This window comes from Mya arenaria, chromosome 16, assembly GCF_026914265.1.
Source record: "Mya arenaria isolate MELC-2E11 chromosome 16, ASM2691426v1".
In the NCBI taxonomy this organism is placed as follows: domain Eukaryota; kingdom Metazoa; phylum Mollusca; class Bivalvia; order Myida; family Myidae; genus Mya; species Mya arenaria.
In genome coordinates this window covers 27,257,042-27,279,257 of record NC_069137.1, presented here as the reverse complement: position 1 = coordinate 27,279,257, position 22,216 = coordinate 27,257,042, and the positions used below count along the sequence as shown (strand labels likewise).

Genomic DNA, 22,216 nt, shown 5'->3' with positions numbered 1-22,216 from the left:
AAATGACTCGTTCAAAGACACAAAATAAAAACGTTGTCAAAACGTTCAATCTGTGAGAGTGCAGCTTTAAGGCTTAAAGATGCACTCTTACTCCCAAATAAGATTTACCACAATAAATAATATGGTTTTAATATTCCAAAAAGGATGAATAAATGTCGAAAACAATGGTTTTTATGAAGGATACTAAGTTTAACTGAAAGAAATGAGCATAAAACACGGTATTTCTACCTTATGAGACTTAAGTTGATCATAGTAAATCTTTTAGCATTCACCAATCATTAAATATTTGTGCATTTTCAGCTATTAAATACACGGTTACAATCTTGTTATCAGTAATTAAATATTTTCATAAATGCATTATTTAATAAGTAGTTAAAGGTTTATCATTCAAAATGTGATGTTTGATATACATGGGTATGTATAGACTTTAAATAAGAGAGTCACTTTAATACATTCGCTTCACGGTCTGATTCACCAAGAGAACTTTCAACTTGATATTTGTTCTGCTGTTTGGATTTTACTATTTCAATGTTTTAATGAGAATAAATGAGGAGTGATCGTGTATTGTTTATGCCACAAGTTGTAACTGATATTATAATTCAGGGGACACACACTTTAAATATACATCAAGTGCAGATAATTTGTCACACATCAGTTATAATTATCTTCCTGCTTATCGGATAACTTGTTTACATGCACAGACCAACGTTTAACATGTGGTGATAAATCATTGGGTTTGAAAGCTGGAACTGTGGTACAATACATTATAAATACCCACAAAAGATGGACTTTTAAATAGTTGCGTTTATAATGCGTTATTGATTGGCAGAATTTTACATATTCTCAATTTATCACCAGTGCCTTTCGTCGATATGGTAAGTTAACTTTTAAATCACGTAGCACTTATTTACGGTATAAGTGATATTGAATAGTTATTGTATAACCAGGGGCTGAGCTATAATTTGGGTAAGAGGGGGCGGTTGTTTCTTTGGACGTGCGCCCGCTACCCCTGAGCCGAATTATACATGGTTTTAGCATTTAACTATTTATTATATGTTTGAGTTTTATTTCTCCAATGACAAGGCATTATTTCTTAAGTGTTTTTCCAAAATATTAATTATAGTAAATCATCAGACACCCAATCTCATTAAAATCATATCGTGACGTTTACTTCATTTCATTACGTTACATAACGTCATAGCGTAACGTCGTGAAGCGTGTATTGGGGATCTGATTTTAATGAGATTGTCAGACACCAAATATTGAATTCAATCAGGTTAAACCAAAGATATAGATAGTGGCTGGCTCAGTAAGTTGGTAGTTTAAAAATATAATATAGATTACTAAAACGCTAAGATTGTTAGTAGTATTACACAAAATATGGTTATTCGAAATATGTGATATTACACTTAGCCAACTATGTATTTGAATGTTTCGAAATAAGATCATTATGTTTGGTGAAATGACATAATAACAAATGAATGTACATTTCACAAATTTATGCAATATTTTAGTTGATCAATAACATTGTGCATAATAGATATCTGTTAATACTCATTTGGGAGGTTATCAGTGGTGACTTAATAATGATTGTCAATGAATGAGTGAGTTCCTTCTTTTTGCTGTTGTCTCCTGTTAAAAGTTTTATAAATACTATTTCGTGGTTGATTATAAATATGATTCCCATTTGTAAGTTATAACCAGACTTATGCACCAGTCAATTGTAACCACGGCCCACCAATGTCCGGGGAATAGCAGGGACTTTGACTTTCGGTCAAGCCAACCCCGGGTAAAATCCCCGCCCTGCGGGGACGAACTGATGGTAAAATCACCGCCAGATTCCCCCGCACCCCAGGGACCCTAGGTAAGGCGCATTCCTCGCTATATTTTGCGCCAAGACAAAACCACCGCATTCACCCGGCACTGCGGGGTCAACTGGAGGGTAAACACAAGGCCCATTTCCCCGGCTAACCCCGGTATACCCCCGGACCTGGGAAGGGGGGAGGGGCCGTGGTTACAATTGACTGGTGCATTAAACATCAACTTTGGGTATTTAAGTAGTAGTTTAGTGTATGGTATTTCATTATTGTCACTTATCACAACAATTAAAAAAACAATTTAGTGAGGCATAAAAAAGAATGGGAATGAGCTTATGTTATTTGTGTTAAAACAAAATCAAAATGAAGCCTTATTTACATTTACTAAATATGTTGCCTTATTGTTTCAAATTATTTTTATGTAAACTGTGATTAACATGTCATATAACATATAACTTGTTACTAAGCAACAATGCACACACATCTCAACCATAGACTTTGTCTTCTTTTTCAGGAATCCCCTCGTCCCCTCCTTCTCTGTGCGGTACTGGCGGGCCTGGTCGTGTTGGCGGCTGCTAAACCACCACATATCATATTCATAGTGGCCGACGATTTAGGTAATTATAATAGTTTTGTTTTACCTATGTAAAATTAACTGTACAGTACGTGTATCAATATGTTATTTTAAAGCAAAGGAATTTGTATTTCGTTGAATGTGTCTTAAATGTTGCACAACAAGTACAAATGTATATAATTAAAGGGAATTATACCGGTAAAGTAAATGTGACCTTGTAGGACTACTTCAGGAAATGCTGGTATACAATGTGCAACTTAGGTTATAAATACGACTATACCCACAACAGAGCTATTGAAAAGTGTCTTCTTACGGTTGTAAGCGGACCGTGCATGAGAATTAAGCGTAATCCCACTAACCGATGCACTGTAGTTAAAAAAGGCCATGATAATAATCTAATGTTTATCTTTCGAAAAAAAAGATATTTATAAATCAATATCTATTTATTTATTTTTGCATTTATTTGCTCACTAATATATGCAATACACTTATCGTCGTATAAGTCAGATCGGACAAAATTGGGCTTCCTCTCGGACAAAATAGGTGTTCGTCCTAGCGAAAAGGCTTCTTACGTCTGTCTAAGAGGACGCTTTTGAAGAAAAACTGTCCGCCCGGTTAGCTCAATCGGTAGAGCGTTGGACTCTGAATCGGACAACCCGGGTTCGATAAAAATTAAAAAAAAAGTTGTAAAAACGGTAAATCTGTGAGAGTGCAGCTTTAATCTCAAGGTCATTAATCATTTACTTAATTCACTATAATTTAGGTCCATAATCTGCATAACACATCCCGATAAGCTATCTATAAAACTGTACTCTCTGTGCAATGATTGAATGATTAAATTTTATCATAAGGTCATTTATTTTGTGTAAATATTCAATTCTATCATTTTGAGTACATAAACTGATGGAATGACAACTATATTTATTATCATCTTGGGGTCTTATACGACTAAGTGAGATATATGTGAACGCGACCGCTATTTCCAGCCCGCAATCAAATTAGGTATATTGCTCTTAGACCCAATTAAGACCAATATAAATCGTAAAACGTTTAATATGTACGTGTGGCATTGGTTCTTGAATGTATCTTTGATATTGAAGTATTTCATAAGGAGTATATGTACTGATATAGTGAGAGGTTAAACAAACCATAGGACATTTAGAATACGTAAATGGTTATGGTCTAAGGTATATACTTTAATATGAACTCTTTCTCCCAAAAAAGATGTACCACAAGTTAAACAATTGTTTTAACTTACCGAAAAGAATGAATAAATATCGAAAACAATGGTTCTTATGAATGATACCGTAATAATTTGAAAGAAAGGTGCGGAAAACGGCATTCTACCTTAAGAGATGAAAATATTTTAGGACCCACCAGTCATTTAATATTTGTGCGTTTTCAGCTGTTAAATAACGGCTACAATAGTATTGTCAGTATTTAATATTTACCATAATTGCATTATTTATTTAGAAGTATATCACTCAAAAGTTGTTTGGTATACATGTGAAGGTTTTAATTCTAAATACGAGTGCCAGTTAATGGGTGGTAGGCAGTAAAACAAATGTGAGAATGTAGGACTACTTAAGGCTCTTGAAAAGCGTATAATTTATTATATATGAATATGTGTTATCGAAGCCAGTAAAACCGGAAAAAATGTAATATATGAGTATGTACTTAAAATACGAGGGTCAGTTTAGATAAGGGTGGGTAGGCAGTTAGACACTTTTTACTAAGTTTTTAGCGTGTATGACTACTTTAGGCCTGTATAAAGGGTAGGACTTGTTATATATGGGTATGTGCTTCCAGGATGGAACGATGTTGGCTGGCACAATGACAAGATGTTCACGCCCAACCTGGACAAGATGGCCAGTCGTGGCGTGATCCTCGACTCCTCATACGTGCAGCCCGTCTGTACACCGTAAGTCAGGACATTTACTGACAAGCATTTCTACGTGTTTTTCGTGTTGTGTTTTTCGGATAAGGAAATATGAAACAAAAAGAGAAGCTTGGTCGCATTTGTAGTCAAGAACCTAATTTCTAAATAAAACTTCTTCATGCATGCTCTGTTGTTAGATGTTTTATTGAAGATTCACTCTTACGCCCAAATAGGATTTACCACAATTAAACCAAATGTTTTATATACCAAAGCGGATGAATAAAAGTAAAAAATGGTTCTAATGAAGGATGCTGAGTTAATTTTAAAATAAAGATGCAGAAAACTCGGTATTATTACCTTATGAGACGATAGTGGATCACTGTTAATCTTTTAGCACTCACCAATTATTTACTTTCTTTATCGAGTTCAGGTATTAATTACACGGATACAATCGTGTTAGCAGTAATTAATATTTTCCTTCAATACATTATTTAGTAAGTAGTTAAAGGTTTATCACTCGAAAATTTATGTTTGTTATACATGTGTATGTATTGATTTTGAATGAAAGTGTCACTTTAAAAAATCACAACGATATTCAAATATTATAAACATATATGATGATATTATTGTGAAATAACGTATGCCACCTGTTTAATAATACACGTCTCAGATTATTCATTTGTTGGTAAAATAAAATTTGACATCTCTGAACACTGTACCAATTAAAAAGTAAGTGTCACAGCTTCGAGAGATATCTATTTCTCCCACCTCAGATAAGTAGATCCATTAATTTAACCATGCTAGAAATTCTTATCTTGCCAACGGGCGAAGATAAAATGCCCGTATGGAACTTCTTTTAATGGTCACCACATTGTAATTACCTCTCTTGTTGAAGACTGTTGTCTGTAGCGCATCATGGAAACCTTGTCTTGTGGCAATATTTAGAACGCTAGTTAATTATTTCTGGCTCAAATGTCATCAGAAAAAAGTTTTTTTCATGCACCTTTCAAGAAATAATGCTTCACTCTTCTTAGAACTATTTAAAGACCGATCAGACCATTTACATACTCTGAATCACTGCGCGAATATCCATGACAACCACGAATTATCGCATATCCGTACGCAACTATTTTCACTTAGCACAAAATAGTTCCAGCAAAAAATACATTTTTACTTAATTTTGTTTAACTGAGGTGGGAGAAAAAACATCTACCATAGCCGCTCGTGTAAGATAGGTTCATCCCGACACTCGCGTAGGGTGTTTTGCGGAAACTCGGTAAACCTCGTTTCAGCAATGTCTTTCATTACAGGTCAAGAAACTGCTTCATGACCGGATACTACCCCTTCCACACTGGACTTCAGGTGACTTTTGTTGAACATTTAGATATAACGAAATACTACAACTATTGTTCGATTACATGCTATCTTAATACACACATTTATTAATGTGTGTATACCACGTGATCAATTACGTCATAATTTTATATGCTATGTCGGAAGGCAAAAAATTGCTTAAAATGAAGATTTTAATCAAAGATAACTTTTCATTTACAACACCATTTTAAATGAAACAAAGGGCAGTCTGTGCCGCTTAAAGAGCCCCGCGTTTGTTTTATTTCCAAAATTTGATGAGGTCATTAGTTTCATCAAACACTTCGACAAACCTGTTTCCAAAATAATGTTTCGACAGTGCTTCGTCAGACGGCCGTATTGTGGTTTGTCGAAGTGTTTTCAGAAACTAAACTCGCATTCAAATTCTGGTAAAAGACCAAATGTGGGGCTCCGTAAGCGGCGTAGACTTCGCTATGTTTCATTTAAAATAGTAAAGAAATAGTGAAGTTATCTTTGTTTAAAGCCTTCCGACGCAGCATTTATGACGTAATTGATCATGTGGTATACACACACTGTTTATACTGCACGACTGTATTGCTTCGACATTCGAGTATTATACTTGATGCAGATGAATTATGCAGAAATATTTTTTTAATGTTTCTATCTGAAATGAATATTTTAAAACCTGCACATTTCAATCTAACATCATCAGTGTCTGTGTACCACGTGATAAATTACGTCATAAATGCTACGTCGGAAGGCAACATTTTGCTTCGAATGAAAACTTTAAACAAAGATGACATGACTATTTCTTAACCATTTTAAATGAAACATGGTTTGTCGAAGTGTTTGAGGAAACTAATTAATTTATCAAACTCCGGTAATAAAAAGGCAGGGCTCTTTAAGTAGCATAGACTGCCCTTTGTTTCATTTAAAATGGTAAAGAAAAATAAATTTTATCTATGTTTTAAAGCTTCTGAGCGTAACGGTGCTTTCCGATGTTGCATCATTTATGACGTAATTTATCACGTGATATACACACTGATTAATAATAATGCGATATCTTTAACGATGGTGTGGTTAGCATATGGTCATCTTACCCAACCAAGCCTCTTACCTGCCGGCCAACTTCACCACGTTGCCCCAGAAACTGAAGCAGCTGGGCTACACCACCCATATGGTTGGAAAGTATGAACCCTTTTCTTACAATGATACATGTAGCCTCTAGTTCTAAATTACAAATAGTCAAAACTAGGGAAAAGATACACAGCTCTTTTATATATTTATATCTATATTGTTTATATTAAAGCTACTTTGTAACATTTTGAAATAGTTCTTTTTTTCTAAATTTGAGCCCAAAATCAGACTTAATACATACAAATATGGGCCCTGTACAATGTAGATAATACATGCCAAACTGTGGAAGGTGCAAGCCTAAAACTTTAATCAAACTATTTATAAGGTGTGGCCTTAGAGTACATTTTGCTAGTTTTCAGTATGTAAATTGGCTATGCCACCCATATTGCTGGAAAAAATGTAGACTGGATACAATACACATTTGATTGTCCGGTTAGCGCAGTGGTTAGCGCACTCGCTTCTCACCTACCTCTCGATTCCCGGCTTGGGTGCATGTGAGTTTGGTTTGTGGTCACCAAGTCGGTTTTCTCCAGGTTCACAGTTTTCCCCCACAACACAAGACCACACTCTCGCGTTAAATCGTGCCAACGACAGTGATTAATATAATGCTGTATAACTTGTTTCACAATCGTTGTAAAATTAATGGGTTTAGACTTATACCCATATGGTCTGAAAGTACATGTATTGAAAGTGTGTATACCACTCTTGTGGTCGGAAAGTATTTAGAGTGAATATGCCACCAATATGTTGTAACGTGTCTTTAAAATGGTTTATTTTGCAGATGGCACTTGGGTTTTTGCGACTGGAAGTACACGCCAACGTACCGTGGGTTTGATTCCTTCATGGGCTATTACAACGGCGCTGAGGATTATTATACACACGTGATAAGTAATACTTGAGACTGTACATGAGGCTCAATATTGTATTTTTCTAAGTTGTAGGTATAGGGCCTAAACTCTTATTAAAGCTGCACGCTCACAGATTGAAGGTTTTGACAACTTTTTATTTTTTTGTCTTTGAACGAGCCATTTTTTTTGCGAAAATCCATGGAAACCAGTTATATAAGACTGCTGACAAAAATTATATCGCAGATTTTTCTATTTAAGTTCAAAAAATGATGTTTTTAGTAGCCATAAAAAATAATTTACGAATAGAAATATGAAAATCTACGATCTGATATTTTGTCAGCAATCCTATATCATTGGTTTGCAGATATTTAAGCAAAAATTTGCTCTTTTCAAGACAAAAAATAAAAAGGTTGTAAAAATGATATATCTGTTAGAGTGCAGTTTTAAGTGTCGCAAATAAGGTATCGTCAGATCTACTTTTTTACACGACATGTTAAACGAATTAATGCGCAAGGGTGCCAAAATGAGGTAAATGGTAGTGTGCGGTTAAAATAGTGCTAATTAAAAGTCCTCTTTCATTAGATAATTCAACAAGATTTCAGTGTTATATAGATTTTGATGAGAAACTGAGGGGATTGAATATGTATAGATAATTACGCAGAAAATAGAAACTGTTATGAAACTAGCTAATTGTAATAAAAAATCATTAATTTACATTACCTATTCTAGGTTTTTAGGTTACGTTTTAGGGGACACTCAAAAGTGTTTTGCTTGTGAATTTTTTTTAATAAGTTACATAACGCTTGAAGCCCCTTCACCCTTTGAACGATTTAAGCTCTTATATAAAGTGACCTTCACGTTCATATGTCAGGCGATTATCAAAAAAACATGATTCCCACCAGAAACTTCGCGGGTAGTGTCTTCCAGACATTCATTCGCACCTCTCAACATGGTTAACAGATACCCGTGTCACTTAACAAAATAACTGGTAGTATTTAGATGGCATGTGTGTACTAATTAGCTGAAGATATTGTTCATACGGTTTGCTTATGGCATGCCCCAGTTGTAATGAATGACCCTGTCCGGAGGCTCATTGCTGGGTTGAGCGACTCAGAAACATAAGTGTCGTCTTAGTTGGTAAATTGGTTCAAACGTATGACAAAATAGGCCATGATGTGAAATAGTCACTAAATATGGCCAGAACTGCGTTCATATCCAACATCCAACATAGTCGCTTCAACCACTGGGCAGGATGCTACGCAAAGCAATTTGCAGCCAAATGTTTAAAACTCTGACACGTTGTCTGCGGGTCGCTAGTTTATTTGTTAAAATAATTTAATACGTTAGTTGTCTTAATTGGTTACATAATGATCATTTTTATAAACATTTTCGATAAATATGACCATGCAAAAAAACACGGTTTATAGAATTGGCTGTTTTATGTCGATTTTGTTTTTAACAGTGTCATGGTTTGAAACAAGCTAAAATAGTTTTTAAAAATAAGCTTGCCGAAAATGCAGATACAAACAACATGTACATGTACTTTTTTCAGTGGATGGATATGACTTTCGGTTCAACAAATCCGTGCACTATCCGCAAGAAGGAGAGTACTCGGCGGTGAGTTATTATTTTCTAGTTACAGTATCTATGCACTACCATTCTGAGATTAGAGGCTTTGACCCAGTGTGTGTACACCACGTGACAAATTGCGTCATAAATGCTACGTCGAAAGGCAATATTTTGCTTCGAATGAATACTTTAAACAAAGATAACTTTCCTATTTCTTCAACATTTTAAATGAAACATAGAGCAGTCTATGCCGCTTACGGAACCCGGCCTTCGGTCTTTTACCAGATTTAGATTGGGAGTTTTATTTCTTAAAACACTTCGCCAAGCCTTTTCACACAATAAGGCCGAATGACGGAGCACTGTCAAAACTTTAATTTTGGAAACAGGTTTGTCGAAGTGTTTGATGAAACTATACTCTTTATTAAACTCCGGTAGGAGGGGCTCTTTAAGCGTCATAGACTGCCTTTCGTTTTATTTAAAATGGTGTATTAAAAGAAAAGCTATCTTTGATTGAAGTCTTCATTTTAATCAAAATATTGCCTTCCGAAGTAACATTTATGACGTAATTTATCACGTGGTATACACACACTGTAACCATTGAACGTTGGGTGTTTTTGTAATACCCGTGGCTGTTAATTTTCAGGGATCAGTTATTGGTGTTTCAAATCAACACGGGTATATAAAATTTTAGAACATGATATACATGCTTGTTCTTTTCAATTCTTGCTTCTTTTCATTCGTTCGTGACCGTTCGGTTCAGCGAAGTGATAATTCAGAACATGTCTAAAATACAATTGGCATTTAATTCTATAAAACGTTAATCAAATATTGTCCAGAGTATATCCTTTATTCCCGAATTCGAGAATAATTGATTATTATTTTTTTAATAATAGATTGTCGCCAGTAGTAAAACCATATTTTATAATATCTTTTACTTGAATATCCATTAAACAATTTTGATTTGTACCAAAATCAAGTAGTTTAATCTGCTATTGCCTTCTCGGGGGACTTGATAACCTACCTATTCGTAGTAATTTCAAAGTAAAGGTGATATTTCGGATTGACTTAATATCACTTTCTATCAGTCCTAAATATCCGTTATACTCAAACTTTGGCAACTGATCATTTCTTGTGCATACTTTTAATTTCGATTATTAAATCGGTGAATAAATGAACTAACCATTCCCTTTATTTCAATAATTGATAACGAGTTGGTCCGAGTTAAAATGCCTACTGTTAATTACGCCCCCCGATTAGTTTTGAGGTCAGTAGGTCAAAGGTAAAGATCGCTGTGACCTTGAATACAAAAACCTCGTCCGGTTGATAACTAAAGTATGTTTAAACCTACGTTCTTTAAACTTTGTATATGACCTTGAATACAAAAAGCTCGTCCGGTTGATAACTAGAGTATGCTTAAACCTACGTTCTTTAAACTTTGTATGTGACCTTGAATACAAAAAGCGCGTCCGGTTGATAACTAGAGTATGCTTAAACCCACGTTCTTTAAACTTTGTATATGACCTTGAATACAAAAAGCTCGTCCGGTTGATAACTAGAGTATGCTTAAACCTACGTTCTTTAAACTTTGTATGTGACCTTGAATGCAAAAAGCTCGTCCGGTTGATAACTAGAGTATGCTTAAACCTACGTTCTTTAAACTTTGTATATGACCTTGAATACAAAAAGCTCGTCCGGTTGATAACTAGAGTATGCTTAAACCTACGTTCTTTAAACTTTGTATGTGACCTTGAATACAAAAAGCTCGTCCGGTTGATAACTAGAGTATGCTTAAACCTACGTTCTTTAAACTTTGTATATGACCTTGAATACAAAAAGCTCGTCCGGTTGATAACTAGAGTATGCTTAAACCTACGTTCTTTAAACTTTGTATATGACCTTGAATCCAAAAAGCTCGTCCGGTTGATAACTAGAGTATGCTTCGACCTACGTTCTTCAAACTTTGAAGGGTGGATGGTCGTGACCAACAGCAGGTGACCTATAATCTAAACTTATTCAAAGTGTCGTCGTAGACTGTTAAGCTCGGCGCAAAAATAGGACAAGTATGTGACATACCTCACGTCATAAACTACTTAAACGCATGGAGTTAAGGGAAATTTCCCGAATGAAGAACTTTTACCTTCGGAAATGATCTCATATTTTGAATGTACTCGGTTAGCGATGCGTGTAGACATACAATATTTAAAGTAGTGTCGATGCAAGCGTACCCGAAACTTTAAACATGGATATTGTTTTAAAAAAGTAATTATGCTCATGCCGGTTTCCTAAATGTACGTGTGTTTGGTGATCCAGAATGTGATAGCTGCGCGAGCGGAGGAGATACTGGACTCTGTGGATCCGGAGAAGGACCAGCTCTACCTCTATCTGCCCTTCCAGTCCGTGCATGCCCCGCTTCAGGTAAAACCTCTTAAACATTGATTAAGTGAGTTAGGGTAATACAAGTTTATGATAATATAAATACATGCACCTCGACTGTGCAGACAACCCTGTGTTTTTTAAGTTAAGGTGTTGACAGCTAACGAGTTGCGATATGGTTCCCCGCTTGCAGGGTACGCGTAACATTGCCATAGGGATAAAACTGTATACAGTAAGCTAAGATTAGCCTAAGCCTTTACTTAACTAATGTGGCAGTCTGTTTCCTTTTGTATCCATGCAATATGTTATTAAATTGCCATAATATGACGTTGTTTTCAAAATTAAAGCTTAAAAAAGTAATAAAAACATTGTGAAATATGTCATGTGATTTCGATATTTGTCACGTGATTGATGGTATTGATTTCTGTACGACAAGGGATGTAACTGTTGTATGTATAGATTATTACAGGATATGCTAGGAATGTTAACATACATTAATGAAAACAACTTTTTAAGTGGCATTTTAATACTAAAGTGTTTTTCTTCGTCACATTTTCTGACACAATAGCCCCCATCAGTCAATATATGTCTACCTATTGCTTATCAAAGTAACGATTCGAATATCTTTACAAGATAGTGCACAATACATGTATAACTTGTCGCTTGCTGTTTGAAGCATTGCAATTTTTCTTAAAACATTTGGTCGAATACACAATTGACACAATTCTTGTCTCTGCAGGTTCCTCAACAATATGAAGACATGTATGCAAATATTTCTACCAAGTCCAGGCGTACCTATTGTGGTATGTTTGTCTTTAACTTTATTTGGTGTTTGCACTTTCTGGGGCCATGGAAATCAAGGTTTTGCATTTTTAGGGGGGGGGGGGGGGGGGGGGGCAATGCAAATCAAGGATTTTGCATTTTGGGGAGCCAATGGAAATCAAGGATTTCGCATTTTGTGGTTCAATGGAAATCAAGCATTTTACATTTTTGTGGGCCAATGGAAATCAAGGATTTTGCATTTTTACGGGGCCATTGGAAATCAAGGATTTTGCAAAAAAAAAAATATATATATTTTTTTTTTTTTTGGGGGGGGGGGGAATGGAAATCAAGGCTTTTGCATTTTTGTGGGCCAATGGAAATCAAGGAGTTTGCATTTTGGGTGGACAATGAAATTCAAGGATTTTGCATTTTTCGGGGTACCAATAGAATTCAATGATTTTTAAATGGTCTGTTTATCATTATTACATAGATTGATTCTAATGAATGCACCAACAAATACTTTCATGGAGGATATTTAAGGGAGTCATTTTTCCCCAGTAAGCATTTATTTGGGGTTTCCATGTTTGTGTGGTTAAATGATACTTAAATGATGTTAGTATATTTCAGCCTGTTTTGTTAGGTATAATCAGTGTCTAATAAGTATGAAGCCAATGTTTTGGTCAATATACATATATTTTCCTAACATGAGCTTTAAGTCTTCCAGGCCTTATTATCATATTTTTGAATACATTTTTGCATTTTACAAAATTGATCATCGTCTTCACTTTATGCGTTTGTTGTGCAGGCATGGTTAGTGCACTGGACGAGGCGGTCGGCAACATCACTTCCGCCCTGAGAGACCGGGGATTCATGGACAATGCTATCATCGTCTTCACCACTGACGTGAGTGCGTTCGCATATATAGAGATCTGTTCAAAGATATGTTTGAATTATGCACCATTCAATTGTAAGCCCCCCCCCCCCCGGTCCGAGGGTATACCGGGGAAAGCAGGGGAAATGGGCCGTCTTTTTACCGGGATCGCGGGGGCATTTAGCAGGGGTTTTACCAGCAGTTTGTCCCCGCGTGGCTGAGGTTTTACCCGGGTTTGTCTGGACCAACAGTCCCCACTTTTTCCCGGGCCTGGGGTGGTTACGATTGACTGGTGCATTACACATACATGTATACAGTATTCCTTCACCGGAAACTATTAATCGAATTTCTTGTCTTGGTCTGAAACCACGCACATTTCACGTCTTTTAAACCATCATTAGCTTTTGTCGATTCCGTGTCTAACGTTGATTCATGTATAACTTCCGTTGGCAGAACGGCGGGCCGACGTATACGGCCTCAAACAACCTGCCGCTTCGGGGTGCCAAGACGACGCTATGGGAGGGCGGCACGCGAGGGGCGGCCTTCGTGTACAGTGAAAACCTCTTGGAGAAAACCGGATACACGAACAACGAGTAGGCATGCTTTACAAACTTCAAATGTAATCTGAGTGCAATTGCACTATTTATTTCAACAATTTCCACTTAATAAACACTTACAGTAACTATGCACATGGTTTTTCATACTAAATAGCTCAATGAGTATCATTATAAATGGGAAATATTACGAAGAAGATAATAATATCATGCTAAATGATATCATGGTAAATGGATCAATAGGAGTGAAATACTTCAGCACTCAGACCCACAACAAAATAGCTTCTTGTATTCTAGTCTTAACTTCTTGTATGGCCTCATAAAGCCTATTGTTAAATTGTGATGACCCCATACAATTATGTTACCATTTGCAAGGTATTTGCTAACTTATAACTAATTTTTAAAATAAAAGACATTTAAAACACCATGAAGAGTTATTACAGTTTTCATATTTACTCGTTTTTCCAAAAATGAAAAAAAAAACCTATTTCTCAATATAAATGACCTATTTCTCAATATGTGAAGGCCACAAACAACCTAATTATATGAGGTCTCGAGGCATCCTGAAATCACGTATTAGTGGGTCGGGTTCCTATCCGTTTTACCGTAACACGTATTCTTTAACAATATTGAACCAGTCACAATAATGCGCGTATAGGAAACTTTTTTAACGTTTGGATATTTATGTTGTTCCGTAATGCACTAGTCAATTAAAACCACGGCCTCCCCAGGTCCGCGGAATAGCGGGGACTTTGACTTTCGGTCCAGCCAAGCCCGGGTAAAATCCCCGCCCTGCTGGGACGAACTGCTGGTAAAATTCCCGCCAAATGCCCCCGCACCCCAGAGACTCTAGGTAAGGCCCATTCCCCGCTATTTTATTGCGAAGACAAAACCACCGCATGCACCCGCACTGCGGGGCCCTCTTGAAAGTAAAAACACGGCCCATTTCCCAGGCTATCCCCGGTATACCGTGGTTACGTGGTTACAATTGACTGGTGCATAAACGTACAAGTCGACAAAAAAAATCGTCAAAGGCTCTGAAGCGGCTGTTTATATGGACTAAATTGTTACCAGATTATCTTCAGGAATCCGATGCTAAATAGGTCAAGATGTGGTGCTTAGTAAGGATACACTAAACAATAACAACAGATTTATGGATAATTCAGAGATGCATGTACTTCGGCAAACTTCGGAAGCCTTATTGTACAACGAGTACTTAAATCATTCATTTATGTATCTATTTACAGAATGATTCATGCTGTGGACTGGTTTCCAACACTTCTTACACTCGCAGGAGGGGAACCAGGTATGTTTTAAAGTAAGCTTAACAGTATTAGACTGGTTTCCAAAATTTCTTACACTCGCAGGAGGGGAACCAGGTACCATCTTCTTTGATAAATAGATAAAATGTTAACTCATCAACATACATACCCTAACTAAATCCACCAACTGGGAAAATCTTTTCATATCCACAAAAGCTTGTATAAACGCTTCATTCAGTATAACAATAGTGATATTAAACAATGTTTTAATAATGATTGTGAGCATGAAGACAATAGTTTTGTGTATGATGCTGCTGATGCTGACCTTGATGCTGTTGCTTCTGCTGCTGGTGATTTTTTTTAAATATTCTTGTTATTGTCCTCCTTGCTCTTCTTCTTGTTCTTCTTGTCATTGTTCATGTTCTTCTTTCTTCTTGTAATTCTTCTTCTTCTTCTTCTTCTTCTTCTTCTTCTTCTTCTTCTTGTAATTCTTCTTTTTGGTTTCTTCTTCTTCTTTTTCGTCAGCGTCTTCTTCTTCTTCTTCTTCTTATTTTTCTTCTTCTTCTTGCTTTTCTTTTTGCTCTTCTTGGATGTTTTGTACTGTGACATTGTAGTATCAACAACATTCTTTTCGATGTTTGTGATGATGTACATTATTATTGTGATACAAACAATACTGCTTATTAACGAGTCTCTGGGTTCCCATGTTATAACAATAACAGTTCACGTTTTCCCGCAGACGCCGGTATGGACGGGGTTAACCAGTGGCCCACCGTCAGTTCCGGAGCTCCATCCGCACGCTCGGAGTTCGTCTACAACATCGACGACATTGACAAGAATGCGGCCATCAGGTCCGATATTTTTGATTACGTGTACATATCAGTTGCTTCACATTATCCCAGTTTATAAAGATATTACTAGTATTATTTAAAACACATGTCATTTTAGATGTGATTGTTTGATATGCTGAATTTAATGTTGATTGTGTCATACAATTTTCTACGCAGTGATTTCTGTCATTCGGAATTTCTCGGCCATTTTCCTATGAAACAATGTCGGGTGTATATGTACGGTATCATTCGGAACTCCTCGGCCATTTTATGTATTTGGACGTTTTACATACTCAAAAAGTGGTACGTTTAAGTCCGCTGCAAATTGATCGCGTAGTTATCTTATTTAGCAGTTAAACTATATGACTTAACTCTTGGGAATTTAAATTATGTTTGCAATAAAACACTTCACTGGCAATCAATTTAAACTGAGATCAATAAATACAACTTTTAAACCCTACATTTAATTAATGATGTTATTCAAAAAATTACGAACTACTTTAACTGATGTACCGGCATACATCCGAGGTTGTTTTTGAAAAAAAATGGCCGAGGAGCTCCGAAAGTGTACGGTATAAGTAGTTCGTACATTTTTGAATAATAGTATTAATTACCTGTAGTGTTTTATTATGTATGATGTACATTTTATTTTAAACTGATTGCCAATGATTTAAATTATTGCAAAAATAATTAAGATTCCCAAGAGTAAAATCATAAAGTTTCACTGATGAATTGAAATTCAAACGCGATCTATTTGCAGCGTTGTTAAAATGAAAAGATGTCTTGACTTTGTAAACCGTCTATATACATCCGATGTTGTTTTCAATGGAAAATGATCTAGGAATTCCGAATGGTATTTCTGTAAGGCTGAGGAAAGTAACCGCCGCGTGGAATTTGAGTTACACATGGTTAAATATAAAATGACTTTTGATTGCTTTGCCTACAATGGCTGGCTAGAACTTTGAACAAAACCATTAATAATGCATACCATCCAGGGTTGGCCAGTATAAGCTGATAGAAGGCTCTCCGGGCCACTATAACGGCTGGACGCCACTTCCGCCACTGGTAGCATCGGACATGGTCAATGCGTCATTTGCAAAGCATCAACTGTTCGACCTTCAAGGTAAAACGAGAGAAGTTTTAATGTTCTATTAAAGGTGGCTTTACAATGGTGGGATGATGGTGGCCGGGAGGGTTTTTTATGGACGTTTTGAATACCGTTGTCTCCCGACAGGCGAGATTTGCTCAGCTTTGAGGCCGCCAAAAAACTCTTGGACTTTTTTATATTTAATTCCTTCCCGGATGGCCAAACACACCATAGCGGATCGATGGGGGCACACACGCCCCCCTCCCCCCCCCAAAAAAAAAGAAGAGAAAAGTCCACGTTAACATTTTATTTCATTACAGGGAAAAAAGTAAAATAATATACGCCCAAACTGCACCATTTTGGACTAGATAGTGTTATTTTTTTCTTGAGGGGAGTTCCCCCAAACCGGCCTCCCAATACTATAAACCAAATAATTTGCGGTTCCGAGGGAGGGGAGCAAGTCAAAAGGTTATGCCCCATAAGTTACGCCCCCCCCCATCACATCAAGTCCTGAATGCGCCACTGAAACAGTTATAATTTCAGAGTTATTAGTTTATCAGAAAGTTAGCCACGCTCATAACATATTTTACGGACTGAGAATGAATGTGAAGCTTAGTTAACTCTTTCAGTTAGCGCATTGTGATGTGCATTGTGAATTTAGATTTCTAAAGGTGTCGTATATTGTACAGTGCTTATTGATATATCGTATAAATTATATGAATATACATATTACAGCCGACCCGACGGAGCACCATGACATAGCGAGTGACCACCCAGACGTGGTTTCCAAACTGCTGGACCGGCTCAGTTTTTACAAGGCAACCATGGTGCCCTCCAACTTCCCGCTCCCCGATCCCGCCTCAGACCCTAAACACTTCGGCGGCAACTGGTCACCGGGATGGTGCTAGGGTGGACGAACATTTTGATACTCATTTTTATGTTTTTTGTATGATTATTATATTTAATAAATTTATAAAAACATGTTCCTTTTTTACAAGTTTATGATAGAGCTGCATATTCATGTATAAAAGAGAGAGAGAGAGAGAGAGAGAGAGAGAGAGGGGGGGGGGGGAGAGGGACACAGAGAGCGTGAGAGAGAGCGATCGAGAGCGAGGGACACACACACACACACACAGAGAGAGAGAGAGAGAGAGAGAGAGAGAGTCCAAATACGAAGAGGCAGTGCATACAAAATAGATGTACGAAAAAATAATAATGGAATTAATGGATACCATATAAAACTGTTTGTTTTTCCTGTTCCAGATGCGAAGATTTTATTTAGTGTCACAGTCACATTTTTTAACATGTTTGTTTATTTTTTTCCATTTTCCTCTTGGTTTCTTATATCTTTCGCCCGAAAAGTCCAACATTTTGTTAAACTAACCATCTTCAGATGATGTTTAAAGCAGTGTAAATGGTACACAATTAAGTTTTAGTGATATGACTGTCTAAAAACAAATTTAAATTTGCGGGGATAGCCATTCTCGAATGTTATTATAACTTGTGGCACAACCAAATTATACACACACACCCACACCACTTCGTTAATTTGAATACATATTTTGTGACGTACATTTAAATAAAAAAGGGAAACACTTTTCGTATTCAAGAGCTATACTTTCGTTTGAATTAGAAACATCGCTTTCGGAACTCCTCGGACATTTTTATCGAAAACAACCTCGGATGTATATGGACGGTTTACATTCACGGTACTTATAAGTCCACTTAATTTGATCGAGTATTAATTTAATTTAGAAGTTAAACTTAATTACTTAAAACTCAAGGGAATCTTAATTATGTTTGCAATTATACACTTCACTGGCAATCAATTCAAACTTAGATCAATAAATACAAGCTAAAACATTACATTAAATTAATGATATAATTAAAAAATACGAACTTCTTCTACTGATATAGCGGCATACATCCGGGGTTGATTTCGATAAAAATGGCCGAGGAGTTCCGAATGAGAAACAGCGGTTTTACATGTACTACCGATATGCAACTCAAAGATGCACTCTTAATCCAAAATAAGATAAGCCACAATTAATAATATTTTTTTTAATATTCCAGAAAGGATGAATAAATGTCGAAAACAATGGTTCTTATAAAGAATACTGAGTTGAATTCGAAAGAAATGAGTATAAAACATGTTATTTCTACCTTGTAAAACTATAGCAGACCACAGTAAATCTTTTAACATTCACCAATCATTTAATTTTTTATGCGCTTTCGGCTATTAAATTCACGGTTACAATATTGTTATCAGTAATTAAGATTTTCCATAAATGCATTGTTTAGTAAGTAGAAAAAGGTTTATTAGTCAAAATTTATGTTTGTTATATATCTGTATGTATTGATTTTGAATAAGAGTGTCACTTTAAGTTTGAAAGCGCTTTTCATTCATGGCCATTCGTTCGCACCTTTTATGGTAATGGCAAAACGCGCGTCAGCAAAGCATTGTTATTATAATAATACATTTATTTATAGAATGTTATTTATAATTTAAAAAGACTGAAGAAAACAAAACCGGAAGACATAAAAATATTACTTAGTCGCTTAAATAAGACAAAAAAGTAAATTTTGAAGAATTATCGCTCCAGAATGAAGTTCTTAAAATACGATATTATCAGATGAAGGTTTCCTGTGCACCACATTGAGTATTTATACAAATAACATTTTCATGGAAAGGGGTATAATAATCTGCAATTTAAACCTCCGATTTTTATATTATAACACAATCTCCCAGGATTTCAAATCTTTGACGAATTTGTACGGGAACTAGCGGTGCTGGATCTCGAACCTGGCTCTCAGAGCCACCACTCGTACGTGTGGTCGTGCATGGTACGAGATCTGTCTTCTCTTCTGTCTTTCTCAGAGTCATCGTTCATGCGTATGTGGTCGCGCATGTTACGAGAACTATTCAATCGCCTTACTCCTCCCTTATGTCATCAGCCTTCTCCACTCATCCTCTCATGTTTCGTTCCTCCTCACCAATTTCTATTCCAACTTCCTCTCCTCTTCTATCATCCATTCGCCCCTCCTTTATCCCTTATTCTTTCACTCCATCTTCCTTTTCTTCCTCTTAGAACTGTCCTTCCTTATATATTTCCCTGTGTTCTCCTCTTATTTCCTCCATTCTGCCTCTCCATTCTTCTCCTCTTCTATCCTTCATTTTGCCTCTCCTTTCTTCACCTTCTCTATCCTTCATTCTGCTACTCCCTTCCTCATCTTTTCTATCCTTCATTCTGCCTCTCCATTCTTCACCTTCTCTTTCCTTCATTCTGCCTCTCCTTTCTTCACCTTCTCTTTCCTTGATTCTGCCTTTCCATTCTTCACCTTTTTATCCTTCATTCTTCGTCTCTCTTCTATCCTTCATTCTTTTTCTCCATTCTTCACCTTCTCTATCCTTCATTCTTCCTCTCCTTTCTTCACCTTCTCTATCCTTCATTCTACCTCACCCTTCTTCGCCTTTTCTATCCTTCATTCTGTCTCTCCCTTTTTCACCTTTTCTATCCTTCATTCTACCTCTCCCTTCTTCGCCTTTTCTATCCTTCATTCTGTCTCTCCCTTTTTCACCTTTTCTATCCTTCATTCTGTCTCTCCCCTCTTCACCTTTTCTATCCTTCATTCTGCCTCTCCCTTTTTCACCTCTTTCATTCTGCCTCTCCCTTTTTCACCTTTTCTATCCTTTATTCTGCCCCTTCCTTCTTCACCTTTTCTGTCCTTCATTCTACCTCTCCCCTTTTCACCTCTTTCATTCTGCCTCTCCCTTTTCACCTTTTCTATCCTTTATTCTGTCTCTCCATTTTCCAGCTCCTTCCACCCCCCCCCATTGAATCTTTTTACAAGTCCTTATCCGAAATGGTTCATTTTGAACGTATTTTATTACTTCGATTTGAGGGGATGGGAGGTGGGGCGTGCGCTGGGTGCCCCCAGCCCCTTGACCGCTAGTGGGTTCATGCAACTTTTCACTATTTCAAGTTTGTTGTGACTCGGTGTGGTTAAAAAAATGTTCTTTTACAACTTTGTTTTTCTTTAAAAAAAAATCCATAATAGTGGTCACCCCTATCGCTCCAATTCAATATATATATAGATACACATGACGTCTTCAGATCAAAGAAAGAAAGACCTTCACATGTTAAAATGTCAGGCATACAGTTCAAAATGCCCCAGATACGCCTCTGGAGACATCTATATTTGTTAAAACAAGTTTCACTTTCATTTTAATTCCTGTCATGTGACCAAAACAAATCAACGTGTTTTCACTTTCAAATTAGTCATCGATAGGTGTCGCTTTAAAGCGTCTCAGGTAAATTTGGTAGCACGTAAGGAGTTGAAATCGACCCATAAGAGACCGAGACAATTTCTCGTAAAATGTTGCGCATTCATATTGTAAAACTTTAAAATTAGACAGATTTTATTTGTTTTTTATACTTTGTCATATATATTGTAAAAATTAACATGATAAAACCACGCAAAAATGATATTCAAATCGGATCTGAGTTTTCGGATACGAGAGCGCACCTGTGTAGCCTTTCAATCAACACAATGCCAAAATGGCGACCAAAACTTCAAAAAGTAGTAGACTGTTACAAAAACACAAACATTCCCTCGCTAAAGATGTTGACATTAATCAAATAGTGACCAAACTCACGCAGAGAGGTGCGCTGAATAAAAAAGAGGAAGAAGTTATTTTTGAGTGCGCCGATCAGAAAAAGAAGGCCGATATATTTGTTGACATTTTGAACGAGAAAGGATCTAGGAGTTTTAATGAGTTTTGTGCAGTTTTGGAGGACTTTTGTCCGCATTTATTAACCAAATTTCTGTTGGATTCTGGTGCAGGTAGGTTTAGAATATGATGGGACAGTTAAAACAGTGTTTCTTATATATATGTATTGTTTGAAAAGTTTGCTAAGTTTGACAGGAAAGGGAGACAATTTGTTTTGGTTACTTATCTGTGAGACTAAACAGGTAAAAATACTGCTGCTTTTTAAAACATGCTTGTCATGTGTTGCTAAGAACAAAGCATGTTCACAGTGCTATTTTGCAATGAAAATAATTCTGTTTTAGCTGACATCTTGACTAGGGTTTTAAGTATCACCTTGTAAAAATCATTTATGTGTATTTTGACTTATATTCTAAAAATAATTTAAATGCCAATTAATGACTTATCAGCGAAAAAGGACGCTTGCGTTCACTTGCATTTATACATCCTTGTTGCTGACGACACCTTACCTGTACATAAAACTTCTACTTCATATTTATGTACATTTGTATGTTGGTGGACATTTTCAATTCTTTTTATTCCATATATCTGG

The 22,216-nt window shown here is 36.4% G+C and overlaps 2 protein-coding genes across 9 annotated transcripts in view; both read left to right on the top strand.

The window, feature by feature from the left end:
• Window positions 1-458: 458 nt before the first annotated feature.
• Window positions 459-17,876, top strand: LOC128221839 (arylsulfatase B-like). Its single transcript, XM_052930454.1, has 15 exons — window positions 459-875; window positions 2,332-2,434; window positions 4,201-4,312; window positions 5,581-5,632; window positions 6,687-6,790; window positions 7,521-7,627; window positions 9,140-9,204; window positions 11,467-11,571; window positions 12,269-12,332; window positions 13,097-13,194; window positions 13,616-13,755; window positions 14,964-15,022; window positions 15,718-15,829; window positions 16,804-16,931; window positions 17,631-17,876. Exons 1-15 carry the CDS (start codon window positions 873-875, stop codon window positions 17,801-17,803), a joined length of 1,425 nt encoding a protein of 474 aa, XP_052786414.1. The 5' UTR covers window positions 459-872; the 3' UTR covers window positions 17,804-17,876.
• A 3,572-nt stretch (window positions 17,877-21,448) lies between these two features.
• LOC128221340 (tight junction protein ZO-1-like) overlaps window positions 21,449-22,216 on the top strand; it is an 82,632-nt gene continuing 81,864 nt past the window's right edge. For all 8 annotated transcript variants that reach the window (XM_052929908.1, XM_052929907.1, XM_052929914.1 and 5 more), the window contains exon 1: window positions 21,449-21,740. In XM_052929908.1, coding sequence (XP_052785868.1) covers window positions 21,455-21,740 — 286 coding nt within the window. In that variant the 5' untranslated portion in view covers window positions 21,449-21,454. The remainder of the gene's footprint in view (window positions 21,741-22,216) is intronic.

Coding starts and splice junctions, on each gene's coding strand:
- LOC128221839 (XM_052930454.1), top strand. Junction 9,205..11,466: donor AAGAAGGAGAGTACTCGGCG/GTGAGTTATTAT, acceptor TTGGTGATCCAG/AATGTGATAGCTGCGCGAGC. Junction 13,756..14,963: donor ACCGGATACACGAACAACGA/GTAGGCATGCTT, acceptor ATCTATTTACAG/AATGATTCATGCTGTGGACT.